Source organism: Cavia porcellus, unplaced genomic scaffold, assembly GCF_034190915.1.
Source record: "Cavia porcellus strain 051 isolate PalLab524CR breed Dunkin Hartley unplaced genomic scaffold, mCavPor4.1 scaffold_1, whole genome shotgun sequence".
Lineage (NCBI taxonomy): Eukaryota > Metazoa > Chordata > Mammalia > Rodentia > Caviidae > Cavia > Cavia porcellus.
Genome location: NW_026947484.1, coordinates 205,018,671 through 205,036,895, shown reverse-complemented (window position 1 = coordinate 205,036,895; position 18,225 = coordinate 205,018,671). Strand labels below are relative to the sequence as shown.

Genomic DNA, 18,225 nt, shown 5'->3' with positions numbered 1-18,225 from the left:
TTTGTCTCTTGTTACACAGAACAATGGCTTTCTTTCCTTTGATTTTCAGTCTATGAATTTCCTTTCCAGTTAAATGTGTTTCTTGTATATAGTATATTGATCGATCTTGGTTTTTTGTTGTTGCTGTTTTGTTTTGTTATTTTTGGTACCAGGGATCACCCTCATGACCTAGTTAGTACTAGTCAGACAGGTGCTTATGCTGCTGAGCTAAATCCTTAGCCCTTGGATCTTGTTTCTTGATCCACGCTCCCTGTGTGTCTTTTTATTGTTGACCTGAGGCCTTCTACATTAATAGTTACAACTAGCATACATTGGTTTGCCTCTGCCATGCTATCTTTCTGCTGTTGGCCTTCCACTATGCCCATTCATTCAATTGCCTGTCCCATTTGGCAATCCTCCTCTGCTGCTGTTCCTGGAACTAAGATGATCTTTATCTCCCTCTAGGACATCTTTTAGCACTCTATGTAGAGTTGGTATGGTGGTCATGAATCCCTTCAGTTGTTCTTTATCACAGAAGTATCTTATTTTTCCATCAATTTTGAAAGATAGTTTTGCAGGGTCCATCAATCTTCAAGGTTTGAAAGTCTATCTTCAGTCACTTTCAAGCAGTTTTGCTAGCTTTCAACTGACTTTTTAATTTCCTGAATATCTCTTTGAATCTGTTTCATGCATTGTAATTTCTTTCTATATTGTTCATTCAAGGTTTCCATCATTTTCCTATGCTCGTCTTTTTTATCTATGTCTTCTTTAAACAGGCTGAGCAATTCTTTCATTATGTTTGTAATTTCTTCTTTTACCTGAGACATTATTTCTGATTTGACTGCTTTTACAATCTCATAAAATTGTTTTCTTACTTTAGTTGCTATCCTCTCAGATTTCAGGTGGGTGACTTCCATTTTCTTCCATGACTGTATCTCCCAGGCTTGTTCTGTGTGGGCTGGAGGTCTGAGATTGCCTTTTGCTCCTTCATCATGATGTTCTCCTGAGTTCCTCTCAACAAGCTGGTTGTGGGGCCCTAGGTACTTTCCACTTTGGCAGCCCCTCTGCAGTGTGGGGGAATGGGACAGGCACCTGGGGTCCATTGATTCCACATTTACAGGGAGGTAGCAGGGTGTGGGGTGAACTTCTCTAGACCTGTGCAGCTACACTGGGGCTTCCCCAGTGACCAGGTGTGTGTGAAGGTGGGGCTGCTTCTCTCAGCCTGTGTGTCTATACTGGGACTCCTGCGGTGGTGGCAGGCACATAGAGGTATGTTCACTCTCCCAGTGAATGGATGATGGCTTTCGTGAAGGAACCAAGGGTCTCCAATGGCAGTCCACAGGTGCATTGGGCTTACTTGACAGCATATCCCTGCTCCTGTTGGCTGCCTATAGGAAGGAGACTTCTGGTGGAGCACCCGGCAGGCAGAGGTGGGTCTTTCTGGCTATCTCTGCCCACACTGGCTGCCTGCAGGAAGGAGGCTTCTGGTGGTCTTTTTTTTTTCTCTTTTTTTTTTGTCTTTTCCTTTTGATCGGTACCAGGGATGCAGAGGTGGGTCTTTCTGGCTCTCTCTGCCCACACTGGCTGCCTGCAGGAAGGAGGCTTCTGGTGGTCTTTTTTTTTCTCTCTTTTCCTTTTGATCGGTACCAGGGATCGAACTCACGACTGCCTGCTCGCAAGGCAGGCGCTTATGCTGCTGAGCTAAATCCCCAGCCCTTCTTTTTTTTATTGGTGTATTTAGATATACATAATGTTATCATAGGGAATGGTACCCATACATGATATATCTTGCATCTTCTTTTTTTCCCATTCCCTGTCCCTCCTTCCAGCCCATCTTTCCTTCCTTATTTACAAAAGTTTTGTTTCCATTTTTCTTCTCTTTTTTTTCCTTATCCTTTCCCTCCACCCTTGTTTCCTTTCATAAATAAACATTTCCTTCCCATGTCTCAATATATTTTATACATTTTGGTTCTTATCTATACTTTCAGTTTCTCATACTGATATAGGGGAATGAAACTCCCAACCTGCTAAATGTCCCAGTATGACTTCGTGTTCTTTAAAATTGAAGAATGAATTTTAGGAATAATGCAGGTTAAGAGCAGAATATATTAAGGGAAAGAAAGCTTCTGTCTGGGATAAAGAAGGGCTTCCAAGTGGGTTGCCAAAGGCTGTCTTTTATTATAGGGACTTTTATAGAGTAAAACCACAAGGTCAGATGGGTGCAAAGTGGAGAAAACATGGAAACTCGCAAGGTGGGCAAGAGGTGGGACAGAACTATGGTCAACCAGTAAGATTAATTGTTCAGGTAAAACTAACCAAATCAGAGACAAATGGGGAAGTGAGTTACAAAGCAAGCAGGCACGCTTAAAAGAACAGTGACTCCTTCTGTAGGGGCTTGGTATGGTGGCTCCTGGCTTGCTCAAGTTGATCCATACTGATAAGATTATATCCAAAAGATGAGAAGCATAAAACAAAAGAGGCCTTTATTCTAAGAACAAGGAGGGAGAAAACCAAAACACCCCTAGCCGCTGGAGTCTGGCTTTCTCTCTGGCGGACATGTGGCATGGAAGGTATATAAGTAGCCTCGGTTTGGGGTGGAACCTAAGGGGGCATTAGGGATGCTCCAGTAGCCCATTGGTCTTTGTTTGGCGCCATAGGTAAATTCCTAGGGACGGGGAAGATGGAGTCACAGGTAAATTCCTAGCGGTGGGGGAGATAGGAGCTCCTTGGTTCCACCTCTAAGGCTTCACCTGCTAGAGTGTCCTGTCTGGGCCAAAACTCTTTCACATACCTATTTAGAATATCAGTCCCTGATGTTTATACTTAGGGTGTGGGTACATTTGTTTTGCCCTTTTTTTTATCGGTACCAGGGATCAAACTCACGACCGCGCTTGCAAGGCAGGCGCTTATGCCACCTGACCTAAATCCTCAGCCCCATGTTTTGCCCTTTGTTTTGAGATCTGACCCACAGCAGAAGGTGTCTGTCTCCTCGAAGGTTGCAGGGTATGTGGGCTTCTGAACTGGCTCCTTTGAGGGCTCAGTGCTGTCTGACCCCCTATATTTCTTTTTTTTAAACAACACACTTTTTTTTTTTTTTTTTTTTTTGATACCAGGGATTGAACTTGTGAGTGATCTCACACTTGCCACATAGGCACTTATGTCGCTGAACTAAATCCCCAGTCTGACTCCCTATATTTCTAACTAACTGAGCTGCCTGTAACAATACCAGTGAAATAATACAGTATTTAAATAGGTATGTCCAATTTATTTCACTTAAGAGTATGGTCTCAAGGTGCATCCTTGAGAAATTGTTGGAGCACACAAACACACAATGATTAGTTTTACATACTTCCCTAAAGGGTAAAGGAGGTTTGGGATTATTGGTACCACCTTTTGAGAATTTCTCATTAGCTCATTAGGGATGGGCCATACTCTCCCATCTACTAAGACTAAGACTATAAAAACTAAAGATGCCCCAGGGCAAGATCCTCCTTAGTTCAAAATCACCACCACCTTCTGAGTCATCCAATAATTCCCTCCTCAATCAATAAATGCTGGTGTTCTGGCTCTCTCATAGCCTTTTATTCCCCCGATTTTTTTCAATTCTTTATTTGTTCTAGATACTACTCCTTTGTTTGAAGAACAGCCGGCTAAGATTTTTCTCACTCTGTTCCCTGTTAACAAACGGTCATCCCAGATCCCAGTGGCACTGCCATTTTGTCTCCTGCTCTTTCTTTTCCCTGTGGACTGTGATACCTGACAGGAGATTGGCACTCACTTTAGGGGTCTCCGATAAGGAAGTCTCAAATGTATCCTTCTTTATGACAGAGTTGTATTCTACTGTGTAAAAATTCCACATCTTCTTTATCCATTCATTGGTTGATGGGCATTTGAGTTGTTTCTGAGATTTAGCTTTTAAAAACTGTGCTACTATAAACATGGGTGCTCCTGTATCTTTGTGGTATGATGTTTTAAATTCAGGAAGATGCCAAAAAGGGAAATAATTGGGTCAAATGGGACCTTTACTTTCAGTTTTTTTAGTTTTAGATTTTTGAGAAATCTCCACTGTGATTTCCACAGTGGTTGCACCAGTCTACACTCCCACCAAAAGTGAAGAAAGGTTTTTTGTTTTTTACCACAGCCCCATCATCCTTTATATTGGTTGATTTCTTGATAATAGCCATTTTCTTTGGAGTGAGATGAAATTTAAGTGTAGTTTTAATTTGCATCTCTCAAATGACCACTGATGTTGAACATTTTTCATATATTTATCTGCTGTTTCTACTTCTTCATCTGAAAAGTATATATCATTTCAGATGCCCATTTTGGGGTTGGGACTTCAAATTTTTTTTTTCTTTTTGGTACCAGAAATTGAACTCAAAACCTCATTTTCCCAAGTAGGCACTGTACCACTGATCTATGTTCCTGGCCCGGTCTTTAAATTTTTTTCAATTCTGTATTGTTGTAGCTTGACATAACTGACACCATCTTGAGCCCTGCATTTAACTAGTGCCCTATATTTGACCCAGGAAAATGGAAAATTACTCAGGGAATAAGTCCCACGAGAAAGACAGAATGAACTGTACCCACAGGAGAAAAATTAACCTGCTCAACAAAAGAAGCAGGATACAGGTGTCAACCAAAAATTAATGTAAGATTCTAGCAAATTGTTTCTAACAGCATTTTTGTAGTTCTCTGTTTAAAAGTTTTGTAATTTTCCAGTTTGCAGCCAGTTGGTGAGACTCTGAAATGGATCCATGTGAGTGGTTGCTGAACTCAGCTAATTGAATTCCAAATTTATCAGTTTGGCTGCTTGGATTCCTATATTGTTTAGGAACCCACTTCATGTATATGTTCTTTGTCTTAGCCCTTTGTCTAAGGAACAACTAGGTAAGACTTTTCCCCACTCTGTGGGTTGTCTCTTCACTTTGTTGGTGGTTTCTTTTGCTATGCAAAAGTTTTTTTTTTTTTTTTTGTCTTTTTCCTTTTTTATCTGTACCGGAGATCGAACTCACGACTGCCTGCTTGCAAGGCAGGCACTTATGCCGCTGAGCTAAATCCCCAGCCCCTATGCAAAACCTTTTTAATAAGATGAGGTCCCAATTGTTGATTTTTTGTAATATTTCCTGTGTGATATGGGTTTTCTCATAGTCTTTGCCTACATGTATGTCTGCAATATTCTACCTAATCTATCTTCCAGCAGATTTTGCGTTTAGTGAAAGAGTTTTGCCCTAGAATAAATTACCATACAGTTATGGCAGTGGTCTAAAGGCGGAAGGCTAACGTGAGAAAGCCTACTACTTCCTGCTTCTTCCTCAGTCCTAATTGCAACTCCCCTTCCTGTTCCCATGCACAGAGAATTCCAATCAGCTCCTTGTGCATTATCAATGCCCGTCCTAAGTACCACCCCCAGTCAAAGATTACACATGTCCTATACCCCATATTCCGGTCAAAGGAGACAGCCCTGCTGCCATGGGTTGTGTGCTCCTTTCCAAGTCTTCAACTCAATAAGCCTGTTCATTTTGTACTTTTGCTTCTATATTGTGACAGAATACTCTATTATTTAATATTTGTATCTTTGCTCCATTTCAATTTTAGTTCAGGGCACAGTGAAGGATATAGGTCTAGTTTTAATTGTCTCCATGTGGAAAATCATTTTTTCCCACTATCATTTATTAAAGAGGGTTTTTTGTTTGTTTGTTTGTTTTTTGTTTTTTTTGGTACTGGGGATCAAACTCATGACTTCTTGCTTGCCAGGCAGGCGCTTATGCCACTGAGCTAAATCCCCAGCTAACGAGGCTATCTTTCTCCCAGTGAAGGGGTCTGACTCCATTCTCAAAGATAAGGTAGCTGAGTGTGTTTAGAGTTGTTTCTGCATCTTCTAGTCTGTTTCATTTGAAAGAGTTTTGGCCCAGACAGGACACTGTACCCAGTAAAGCCTCAGGCGGAACCAAGAAGCTCCATCTCCACCACCCCTAGGAATTTACCTCTGGCGCCAAACAAAGGCCAATGGGCTACCTGTGCATCCTTAATGCGCCCTTAGGTTCCACCCCAAACCAAGGCTACTTACAAGGCCTCCACTCCACGTGTTCCACGGAGAGATCGCCGACCCTGGGGGGAAATGCCACGCCCCAGGGGATCAGGGTGTCTCTCCCCACATTCTCAAAATAAAGGTCATTTATATTTCATACTTATTATCTTTTCAGCTGCCACCGATCCCCCACAGTTCTGTCACCATTATCCTCAGGTCTGTTGTTTTTGTTTATTTTTGCCAGTACTGTTACAGGCAGCTGAGTTAGTTAGAAAATATAGGCAGTCAGACAGTCTAGGCCCTCAAAGGAGGGCACAGAGTACCAAATACCTTGGGACCTTGGAAGAGACATACACTTCCCCTTATGAGCCAGATCTCAAAACAAAGGACAAAACAAATGCATCCACACCCTAAGTACAGACATCAGGGACTGATATTCTAAATAGGTATGGATCACTTTGAGCAAGCCAGGAGCCACCATCCCAAGCCCCTACAGGAAGAGTCATTGTTCTTTAAGTGTGCCTGCTTGCTTTGTGACTCACTTCCCAATTTGTCCCTGATTTGGTTAATTTTACCTGAACAGTTAATCTTACTGGTTGACCATAGTTCTGTCCCACCTCATACCCATCTGCCTTGAGAGTTTCCATTTTTCCTCACTTTGCACCCATTTCACCTCGTAGTTTTACTCTATAAAAGTCCCCAGAAAAGACAGAGTCTTTGGCAACCCACTCAGGACTCCTTTTATCTCTCTCTCTCAGAGAGAAGCTTTCTTTCTCTCAATAAATATATACTTCTAGCCTCCGTTGTTCCTAAAATTCATTCTTCAATTTTAGAGAACACAAACTCATACTGGACATATAGTAGGTCAGGAGTTTCATTCTCCTATACCAGTATCACATATACATGATTTTTTTCTTTTTGTTTTTGTTTTTGGTACTGGGGATTGAACTCATAACCTCGCACTTGCCAGGCAGGCAGGCGCCACTGAGCTAAATCCCCAGCCCTTGATTTTCTTTTTTGAGACTGGGTCTCGCTATGGAATTCAGGCTGGTCTCAAACTTGTGGTGATCTTTCTGCCCCAATTCCCCCAGTGATAGAATTTTTTTTTAAAGAGTTTTGCCCTAGAATAAATTATAAGACATTATGGCAATGGTCTAACATAGCAGAAAGCCAAACTGCAAACACTTAACCTGAGCGCCACTTCCTCCTTCTTCCTGGATTACAACTTCCTCCTTCCTTCTCCCTTGCTTGCAAAGAAAATTCTAGTCAGCTTCTCTTATGTCATAAATGCCCACCCCAAGTACCACATTCAGTCAAAGGTCACATATACCCCACACTCCCATATCTGGGCAGAGGAGAAAGCCAAACCCTTGCCGGTTGTGGGCTTCTCTCCAAGTCCTTTAAATAAAAAGGCCACTTTTACTTTTTCTTATATTCTGCTTCTCTACTGAGCAAGAAAACTTTTAACACCCAGTGCTGAGACTACAGGGGCTATGTCACTATGCCTGACTATAGTATAATTTCAAATCAGGGATTATGATCCCCATGTCTTGCCTTTGTTGCCTAGAATTTCTTTTGCTATTCTAGGTCTCTTTTGGTTCCAAATAAATTTTAGGGTTATTTTCTCTAATTCTGTGAGATAAACTATTGGTATTTTGATTGGAATTGCATCAACAATTCTGGAAGTATGGCCATTTTCACTATCTTGGTTCTTTCTACCCAAGAACAAGAAGTATCATTCCATTTTCTGATATCTTCTTTGATCTCTTTTTTTCAGAGCATTGTAGTTGTCAATGTATATCCTTCATTAGATAGATTCTCGGGTATTTCTTTTTTTTTCTTTTTCATTTTTATCAGTACCAGGGATCGAACTCACGATCGCCTGCTTGCAAGGCAGGTGCTTATGCCGTTGAGCTAAATCCCCAACCCCAGGTATTTCATTTTTTTGGATGCTATTGTGAAAGGCATTGTTTCCCTAATTTCTCTCAGTGGTTTTGTTATTTGTATAAAAGAATGCTATTGATTTTTGAGTAGCTACACTAATGAATTTGGTTATTAAATCTAAAAGCCTTTTGATGGAGTTTTGGGGGTCTTCTGTGCACAGTATCGTGTCATCTGCAAATAATGATAGTTTAATATCTTCCTTTCATATGCTTATTCCTTTTATTTCTTTCTCTTGTCTAATTTCTCTGGCTAATGTTTCTCTGGCTAATGAATAGGAGTGGTAAGAGTGGACTTCCTGGAGCTGGGGATTTAGCTCAGCAGACATAAGCACCTGCCTTGCAAGTGTGTGGTCGAGAGTTCAATCCCTGGTACTGATAAAAACAAAACACACACACACACACACACACACACACACACACAAAGAGTGGGCATCCTTGGCTTGTTCCTTAGAGTCAAAGCTTTCCATTTTTGATTGTTTTACTATGCTGTTGGTGGTTGGTTTCTCAGATAGCTTTTATTAGATTGAGATAAAGAACATCTATTCTAATTTTCTTTAGGGCAGTTGTCATGAATTGGTATTGGACTTTGTCAAATGGTTTTTCTGCATCTATGGAGATGATCACCTTTTTTTAGACAAGGTCTCACTATGCAGTTCAGGGTGGCCTTGAGCTCACTTTGTAGCCCAGGTTGATCTTGAACTTTCTTTTGTTTTTTTTCTTTTTTCTTTTTTATTGGTACCGGGGATCAAACTCACGACCATATACTTGCAAGGCAGGCGCTTATGCCGCTGAGCTAAATCCTCAGCCCCGGTCTTGAACTTTCAATAATCCTCCTGTGTCAGCCTCCCAAGTGCTGGAATTGCAGGTATGCACCCCCATGCCCAGCTCCAATCGCATGGTTTTTGTCTTTTGCTTTATTGATATATTGTATTACATTTATTGATTTGCATATGTTGAACTATCCCTGCATCCCTGGGATGAATCCCACTTGATCATGGTGTATAACCTTCTTGATGATTTGCTGCATTCTGTTTACCAGTATCTTATTGAGGATCCTATGTTCGTTAGAGAGATTGGCCTGCAATTGTCTTCTTCGGTTGGATCCTTCTGCGGTTTGATATTAGGGTAATGCTTGCTTCCAGGAATTAACTTGCTTCAGTTTGATTAAAGAGTTTGATGGGGCTGGGGGTTTAGCTCAGCAGCATAAGCGCCTGCCTTTAAAGCAGGCAGTCATGAGTTCGATCCTCGGTACCGATAAAAAAGACAAAAAAAAAAAAAAAAAATAGTTTGAGAAGAAGTAGCATTAGGTCTTCTCTAAATTGTTTGTGGAATTCAACAGTGAATGTCAGGCCCTTGGCTTTTTTTTGGTGGTAGGTTTTTAATTACATCTTGAATTTCATTGACTAATATTGATTTTTTTTGAAATTTTTATTTTATTTATTTACTTATTTATTTTAAGACAGGATGTTATTGTACAGTGTAGCCTTGTCCTGAATTCACTATGTAGCTCAGGCTGGCCTTGAACTCACAGTGATCAGGGTTTCTCTATGAAGTTCAGGCTGTCCTTGAACACACAGCAATCCTCCTGCTTCAGCCCCCTGAGCTACTTCATATTTTTTTAAAAACTAAATAATCAAATTTAATTCTACAGAAATTAGTCTCTACAAGACCAAGTGTGCCACAGGGCAGAGACACAAAATTCTCAGATATATGTTCCTATGTATAATTTGGCCTGTCTCAAAATTCACCCCTGCTACCACAATCAAAGGGGTGAGAAAAATCTCTACTCTGCATGCATAGTCAAATGCACCTTATCTACTTGAAGAGATTCACCAGTTCTTTCAAGAACCAGATCCTATGTTTATCAGCATCCTCCACTCTACTGAAAGTCAATTTCTTCTTGGTATTATTTAATTTCCATGTATTTATATTACTTTTTTTTTTTTTTGTCTTTTTCCTTTTTATCGGTACCGGGGATCAAACTCACGACTGCCTGCTTGCAAAGCAGGCGCTTATGCCGCTGAGCTAAACCCCCAGCCCCAAATTTCCATGTATTTATAGAGTTTTGTGGTTTCTTATGCCATTGATTTCCAATTTCATTACCTTATAGTCTGATAATATCCATGGATAATTTCAACTCCTTTTCAGGTACTTAAGAATGTTCTATGAGCTCATGGGGCTGGGGATTTAGCTCAGCGGCATAAGTGCCAGCCTTACAAGCAGGCAGTCGTGAGTTCGATCCCTGGTACCAATAAAAAGGGAAAAGACAAAAAAAAAAAAAAAAAAAAAAAAAAAAAAAAGAATGTTCTATGAGCTCATATGTGGTCTATTTTGGAGGATGCAGCTGAGAAGAACGTGAATTCTGATGATGTGGATTGGAACACTCTCTAGACTTCTATTAAGTCAATTTGTTAAAAAATTCAGTTCAAGGGGGCTGGGGATTTAGCTCAGCAGCATAAGCGCCTGCCTTGTAAGTGTGTGATCGAGAGTTCAATCCCTGGTACCGATTAAAAAAGAAAAAAAATTTGGTTCAGTTTTGATATTTCTTTGATTTTTGTCTAGTTGCTCTATTTGTGTCAGTGGGGTATTGAAATCCCCCATTACAGTTGTTTTGTTGTTTTATGCCTATTAATATTTGTCTTATATATAAATTTATGCACACCTATAATATCAGCACTCAGGATTGCCATGAGTTTGAGGCCAACGTGGGTTACAAAGTGAGTTCAAGCCCAGTCTGAACCATGTAGTGAAACCCTGCCTCAAAAAAAGGACCAAAAAAGTATTGAGGATTAAAAAAAAAAAAAGAAAATTGCTTTATGTAGTTGGACCTGCTAGTATTCGGAGCATATATATTTATGATTGTTTTCTCTTTCTCTTAGACTGTTCCCTTTACAAGGATGTAGTGACCTTCTTTGTGTCTCTTAATTAGTCTTGGTTTAAAATCTACTCTGTCTAAGGGCTCAGGATTTAGCTCAGCAGTATAAGCGCCTGCCTTGCAAGCATGTGGTCATAAGTTCAACTCCCGGTATCAAAAAAGAAATCTACTTTGTGTGCAAACAGGGTAGCTACTGTTATGGTTTGTGTCTGGATGTCCCCCAAAGCCTCAAGAAGTCATTGAGGTGTGCTTTTCAGAGACAGCTGAATCTAGAGTTTGTGATTCAGTCATTGTCTAGTACTGTGATTATAGGTGTGAGTGCTACATCTGCCCTGCCTACAGTACAATGAAGGGAAAGAGGTTTGCTCTTTAATCCTCCCTTTTTGCTCTTATTGCCTTTTTTTTTTTTTTTCATCATGTGTCCTAAACATGAAACAGCTCTGGCCACCAAACAGGCATCAAGCTAGGACTAACAAAGGACTGTTATCTACTCTGCCCCTGACTGATACAAGAATAACACCACCAATGAGGTGTCTCTTTGCCCATTGCCAGGGGGGTCTTTTTGCTTTTTCTGTCTTCCACTGCCATCAACAGTTGCCTCTCTGCCATGTCACTCTGCCTTGGAGCCAACTGATTATGGATTGAAGCTTTGATAAACTGTGAGCTAAAGAGACCCGTCCTTCATTCATTTTGGGTGTTGGTTATTTTGTCTCAGCACTGAGAGAAAAGTAATAAAGACATCTCTTAATCTTAACTTAATATCTTAGCCTTGGTTTGAAATCTACTTTGTTGGGGCTGGGGATTTAGCTCAGCAGCATAAGTGCCTGCCTTGCAAGCAGGGAGTCGTGAGTTTGATCCCCGGTACCGATAAAAAGGAAAAAGACAAAAAAAAAAAAAAAAAAAGAAATCTACTTTGTCTGCAAATAGGATATCTACCTTGCTTTTTTCTGAGTTCCAATCATATACTGTTTTCTATTTTTTGACTCTCAGTCTATGAATTTCTTTTTGAATTAAATTTTTTTTATGCAGCAATTTTTTTGGATCTTGCATCTTGCTCCATCCTGCCAGTCCCATTCTTTTGATTGTCTCAATATATATTGAGACAATTTGTATTGTCATATGTGATATATATTGATTTATCTTTGTCATGTTTTTTTCCTGTTGTTTTCCTTTTTTCCTCTCTGTTTAATTGCTTGCTTACTTGGTAGATTCATTCTGGTGGGGTCCATGGAGTTACAGTCCTCATTATCTCTTTCTAGAATATCCTTTAGAATATTTTGGAGTGGTGATTGGGTGTTTATAGATTTCCTCAGACGTTCTTTGTCATGGGAGTGTCTTATTTCTCCATCAACTTTTTTGTCTTTTTTTTTTTTGTCTTTTTGAGACAGGGTCGCACTATGCAATTCAGGCTGGTCTTGAGCTCATTTTGTAGCCCAGGCTGGTCTCAAACTCACAACAATCCTCCTGTCTCAGCCTCCTGAGTGCTGGGATTACAGGTGTGAGCCACCACGCCTGGTTTCTCCATCAATTTTGAAAGATAGTTTTACAGGTTACATCAATCTGGGCTGGAGGTTGTTTTCTTTTAGATCTTGAAATACTTAACCCGAAGCTCTCTTTGACTTCAAGGCTTGTGTTAAGAAGTCAGCTGTGGGGCTGGGTCTTTAGCTTAGTGGGCATTAGACTTGTCCTGGTGAGCATGAGGTCATGATTTCGATCCCTAGTACAAAAAAAAAGTCATTGTTTTAAAGGTAATTTGTTTCTTTTATCTAAAAGTTTTTTTTTTTTTTGGTCTTTTTCCTTTTTATCAGTACCAGGGATCAAACTCACAACTGCCTGCTTGCGAGGCAGGCGCTTATGCCGCTGAGCTAAATCCCCAGCCCTTAAAAGTTTTTTAATATTTTGTCCTTAGGTTGAATTTCTGGAATCTTGACTATTATATGCCTTGATGTAGATTTTAAAACTATGGCTAATTAGAGTTCTGCATGCCTCATTTATCTTCATGTCAAATTCTTTTTCCATGCTTTGGAAGTTTTCTACCATTACTTATATGAGCAGCTTTTTTTTTTAATGTCATTTGTGGTTTTTTATGTTATTTGTGCTATCTCCTGCTTTTTCATTGACTCTAATCAATCTTATGTTATTCTTTTTTGCCTCATCCAGCAGCTGTTGGATTAATTCCTCATGGTCCCTTGCTAATTTAAAGAAATCTTTCTTTTCATTATTGTTAACTGTCATCTTATCTTCCATACCTGATAATTTGGTCTTCACATTGGCTCATTCTGTTGCATATTTTTTTTTTTATTGGTACCAGGGATCTAACTCTGGACCATGCGCTTGCAAGGCAGGTGCTTATGCCCCTGAGCTAAATCTCCAGCCCCTGTTACATACATTTTCAATGGAATGTTTAATTCCCTGAATATCTGTTTGAATCTGTTTTGTGGATTCCATTTCTTTCCTATGTTGAACATTTGTTACCATCATTTTCCTAAACTCTTCTATTTTAAAAAATGTGAAGCCAGGCATGGTGATGCACCACTGTAATCCCAGCACTTGGGAAACTGAGGCAGGAGGATCCTTGCAAGTTTGAGTCCAGCCTGGGTTACAAAGTGAGCTCAAGGGCCTGGGGATATGGCTCAGCCACATAGCACATGCCTGGCAAGCATGAGGTCCTGAATTCGATTCCCAGTACAAAAAAAAAAAAAAAAAAAAAAAAAAAGTGAGCTCCAAGCCAGCCTGAACTGCATAGTGATACCCTATCTCAAAAAGAGAAAAGAAATCTGTATCTGCCCTAGGGTCACTAACCTTTCATTAAGGTCACTTTCTCTGGAGTTATCTGAGAAATTATTTCTGATTTGATTTTTTTCTAGAGCCTGATGTATCTCCTTTGTTAGTTCTGCTGTTACCACTCAGAGTCCAGGTGAGTAGCTTTTGAATTGTTCCACCTCATTGTTCCACCCTGGGTTTGTCTTTGTGAGCTGGAGGTCTGGGGTTCCATCTTGCTTAAATGTCTTCTCATTTTCTGTTTTTTTTTTTTTTTTTGTCTTTTTCCTTTTTTATCGGTACCAGGGATCGAACTCCCTTCTGCCTGCTTGCAAGGCAGGTGCTTATGCCTCTGAGCTAAATCTCCAGCCCTATTTTTATTTCCTTTAAACAGGGACCTGCTATGTAGTTCAGGGTGGTCTTGAACTTACTATGTAGCCCAGGCTGGCCTTGCGCTTGTGACAATCCTCCTGCCTCACCTTCCCAAGTGCTGGGATTACAGGTATGTACCAGCATGCTCAGTTTATTGCTAGTTTTTAGAACCCATAGGAAGTGACTTCCCACTGACTTTTGAGTTTTGAGTCTGTTGCAAGATCCTACTTCTTCAATTTATTGGGGATGAGAAGTTGCTGCCTATTTGGCCCAGTCCCTGGTTCTTTGGTGCTCACTTATAGAATTTTTTATGACCTTTAGGCAATCTCAGTTTTAAATACCAGAAAGAAAATCTTATTGGAAAAATTATGGGGCCAGGGATCTAGTTCAGTGGCTTAAGTACTTGCCTGGTGAACTTGAGTTTGATCCTCCAAACCTCCCTCCAAAATTATGTCACCTTGGTTAAAGTAGTACAATCAATAATAATAACAGCACGTAACACATGGGGAAAAGACAAACTGGTTATTATTAATTTGCTACCTTTAACTGTATGAAGTAAATTTGTGATTATATAACAAAATCTAAAACAAATTAGAAAATTGTATGCAGTAAATATACAGTCAATATGCCAATTTTACCCTTGCAGGGGAAAAAATTTAAAAGAGGTTAAGGAGAGAAACAGAAGAGGAAGAGATTAGAAACAAGATTGGAGGGGCTGGAGATTTAGCTCAGCGGCATAAGCGCCTGCCTTGCAAGCAGGCAGTCGTGAGTGAGTTCGATGATCCCTGGTACTGATAAAAAAAGGAAAAAGACAAAAAAAAAAAAAAAAAAAAGAAAGAAAAGAAAAAAAGAAACAAGATTGGAGAAAGCCAGCCACTTCCTGTGAGTTGGCACCATGTGTGGGCTGCAGGGGGGACAACCAAATGCCCCTTTCTCAATGCACAGGCTGAGAGACAAGAACAGCCCAAGGTCCTCCCCACCAACCATGAGTGACTGGCTGATCGGGAGAAACACAGGCTGAGATGATAGCTTTTGAAGTAAAATACTATTTAATGCTTGTAGGGGTTAGTGTTTCATTGATTTTGCAACCTAAAGCTGGTAATCTGACCATCCATTTAGAGGATAACAATACACAGTGTGGGACCTATGGTGGATTTCCTTCTGAAGGTAGTAGCCACTGTGTTTTTTTGTTTGATTGTTTTGGTACTGGGGATCAAACTCATGACCTTGCACTTGCCAGGCAGGTGCTTACGCCACTGAGCTAAATCCCCAGCCCCAGTGGTAGCCATTGTTAATTCCCTATTATCTTGTTTTAAAGTTCTGTTTCATTTTTATTGTTTTGTTTGGTTTGGTTTTATTCTGTTTTGCCCTGTTTGATTTTATTATATCTGATGGCATGGGAAGCTATTTGAAAGATAACAAGATACATTATTATGGTAGCTATTCTGAATTTACTATTATCTTGTTTTGAAATCCTGTATTGTACTCATTGTTTTGCTTTATTCTATTCTATTCTATTCTATTTTGTTTGATTTTCTTTTTTTTTTTTTTTTTTTTTGTCTTTTTCTTTTTTATCGGTACCGGGGATCGAACTCACGACTGCCTGCTTTCAAGGTAGGTGCTTATGCCGCTGAGCTAAACCCCCAGCCCCTGTTTGATTTTCTTATGTCTGATGGTATTGGCATCTATTTTGAAGACAATAAGGGGCATTATGATAGCTATTATTGATTTCTTTTTTTTTGTCTTTTTTTCTTTTTTATCGGTACCGGGGATCAAACTCACGACTGCCTGCTTGCAAGGCAGGCGCTTATACTGCTGAGCTAAATCCCCAGTCCCTTATTATTGATTTCTTATTAACTTGTTTTGAAACCCTGTATCAGTTACACTGCTTTTTGTTTGTTTTCTTTTTGAGACAGGGTTTCACTATACAGTTCAGGCTGGTCTTATACTCACTTCATAGCTCAGGCTAGCCTCAAACTCACAGTGATCCTCCCTTCCTCAGCCTCCCAAATGCTGAGATTACAGGCATGCAGTACCATGCCTGGTTTTTACACTGTTTTGTTTTGATTGGCTTTATTTTGTCTTATTTTGCTTGGGTTTTTTCTCTTTATTTATTCATTCATTCATTCATTCATTTTTTGCTTTTTGAGACAGGGTCTCACTGCGTGTTCAAGCTGGCCTTGGGATCACTTTGTAACCCAGGTTGATCTTGAACTTGCAACAATCTTCCTGCCTCAGCCTCCTGAGTGCTAGGATTACAGGTATGTGCCACCACATATGGCTTTCATTGTCTTTAAAATAAGAAAAAAAAATTTTTAAAGGAAACAAGACTGGAGGACAAAGGAAGATTATAGAACTTTGGGAAACCAGTGAAAAGTCAGAAAGGAAAGAAAGAAGAAATAAAAACAAAAATGAGGCCGAACGACAATAAGAAAAATAGATGCCATGTTCACCCTTATATAAAAACATGAACCAGTAATCAAGAATAAAACAAAAAACTAGAAAAGCAAAAGACAGATGAAAAGAAAAATGTGCACCTCAAGTTGTATATCTGCCATCACTGGTAGAGTGGGCAAGTAGAGTCCAGATTCATGTTAATTAATCCCAGAAAGTCAACGGTACATCTATGGTAGGGCAGGGGATGATCCCAGGAAACCTGAACCTTTAGTTGCATTTAAATTTGGGCTGGTTTCTGACTAAGGCGGGAGCCCAGTTTGTTCATCCTGCAAAGCTCTGTGCCTGTTGCTGGCTTCACATTGGTTTCCTGTGGTTTGAACTCAGCCACTTGATCTCTTGCTGACTTGAACTTGGTTCTGCCTCAGTTTGACACTAGGAGCTGCTAGGTGGATTCTGCAGCTGCTCTAAGTTCCAAGCTCAGTCAGCTCCTCTCCAAGGAGGCTCCCTGCCAATCACCCTCTCCTGGGGGGTCCTAACCGGAATAACTCACTACTTGTACCTACTGCTCTGTTCCACTGGTGCGTTTCTCCATGGAAACCTCTGGAATCACTGATAGTCATCATGCATCTGCAGGTTTGAGCCACTTCTCCCATGCAGTGAGTCAGGGCTCAGGCAAAAAGTGCCATTTGCCACTCCTTTTTCTGCATCAAGGTGTCTGTCTTTGGCTCTCCCTATGGGTTTCAATTCTCATTTCAGATCCTTGCTGTGTTCTAAAGACCCATTTTCTTCCTTCTTTTCTTCCTCATGTTGCTATATTCCAGCATCTGGACCCCAAATCTCAGAGAGGCTGTTTCTCTGTTGTTCACTACTCCACCACCTTTCCAGAAGTCTTCTGGGTTTTTTTTTCCCAACAATTGATTATCATTTTATTAAAACAGTTGCTATAGGAATCTGCAATGGTGATTTTAACCTTTACTGTTGCCTCAGTACTGATGGAAGTAATTTGTTTAACAATCTCAAAAGGACTATGCAAATCAGTAAGTCACTTATAAAGATGCTTATCTAGAAATGACCCCATGTCTTGGAACCTTTGCTGCAAGGTGTTTCTGGGGTCTGTTTGTTTTCAAACAGTCTCTCTATGCAGTGAAGGCTGGCTTTGAATTTGCTTATGTAGCCTAAATTGGCCTTGAACTCGTGGCATGCCTCCTGTCTCAGCCTCCCTTGTACTGGGATCACAAGTGTGCATCACCATACCCAGTAGGGCATTTTTCTTGTAATGATTCTCAAGGTCTTAGTAGGCAAGCAAATGAATCCTTTCACTTGTAGATTCTTTTTCTTTGCCCCTCTGATCAAGTCAGGACACAGCTTCACCATAAATTTCATTTTATGGCTGCTGAGGTTAATCCTAATTCGGTGAATTGTAACCTCGGGTGCCATGAGTGTCTTTCCAATATCTTTAAAAGCCATGGTAGCAGTGTGGGTCTGACTAACTTGTTCCTTGGCAAGAGGGACCAGCAGTGAGTCAGGGGCAAGAGCGGATGCGACCAAAACCCACTGCACCCACAACTGCATCTTCCTCAGAAAAAGAAAGTTGCTTTTGTTTTTGTTTTTTGAGACAGGGTCTCATTATGTTGTTTTGAGCTCACTATGTAGCCTGAACTGGCCTTAAACTCACAGCAACCTTGTGCCTCAGCCTCCCGAGTCCTGGGATTAAAGTTTGCTCCATCACACCTGGCTCCCAGAGATAGTTTTTATTCCCCCAAGTCTCTCCCTACCCTGTACATCTATACGGTGAGTATGTATATCTAGGCTTGAACCCAGGCCCTTTGTAGAGGTACATACTAAGCTCTTTTTATTTATTTATTTTT

At 40.4% G+C, this 18,225-nt stretch overlaps 1 protein-coding gene and 1 non-coding gene across 2 annotated transcripts; both read right to left on the bottom strand.

The window, feature by feature from the left end:
* Positions 1-1,332: 1,332 nt before the first annotated feature.
* On the bottom strand, positions 1,333-17,824 carry LOC100736035 (small ribosomal subunit protein uS10-like). The gene is given in 4 exon segments (XM_063257794.1): positions 1,333-1,367; positions 17,300-17,420; positions 17,423-17,470; positions 17,612-17,824. Coding segments are annotated over 4 exon segments (417 nt in total).
* On the bottom strand, positions 11,243-11,385 carry LOC111757745 (small nucleolar RNA SNORA48). Its single transcript, XR_002792039.1, has one exon. It is a non-coding gene; the product is annotated as a small nucleolar RNA SNORA48 (small nucleolar RNA).
* Positions 17,825-18,225: the final 401 nt, after the last annotated feature.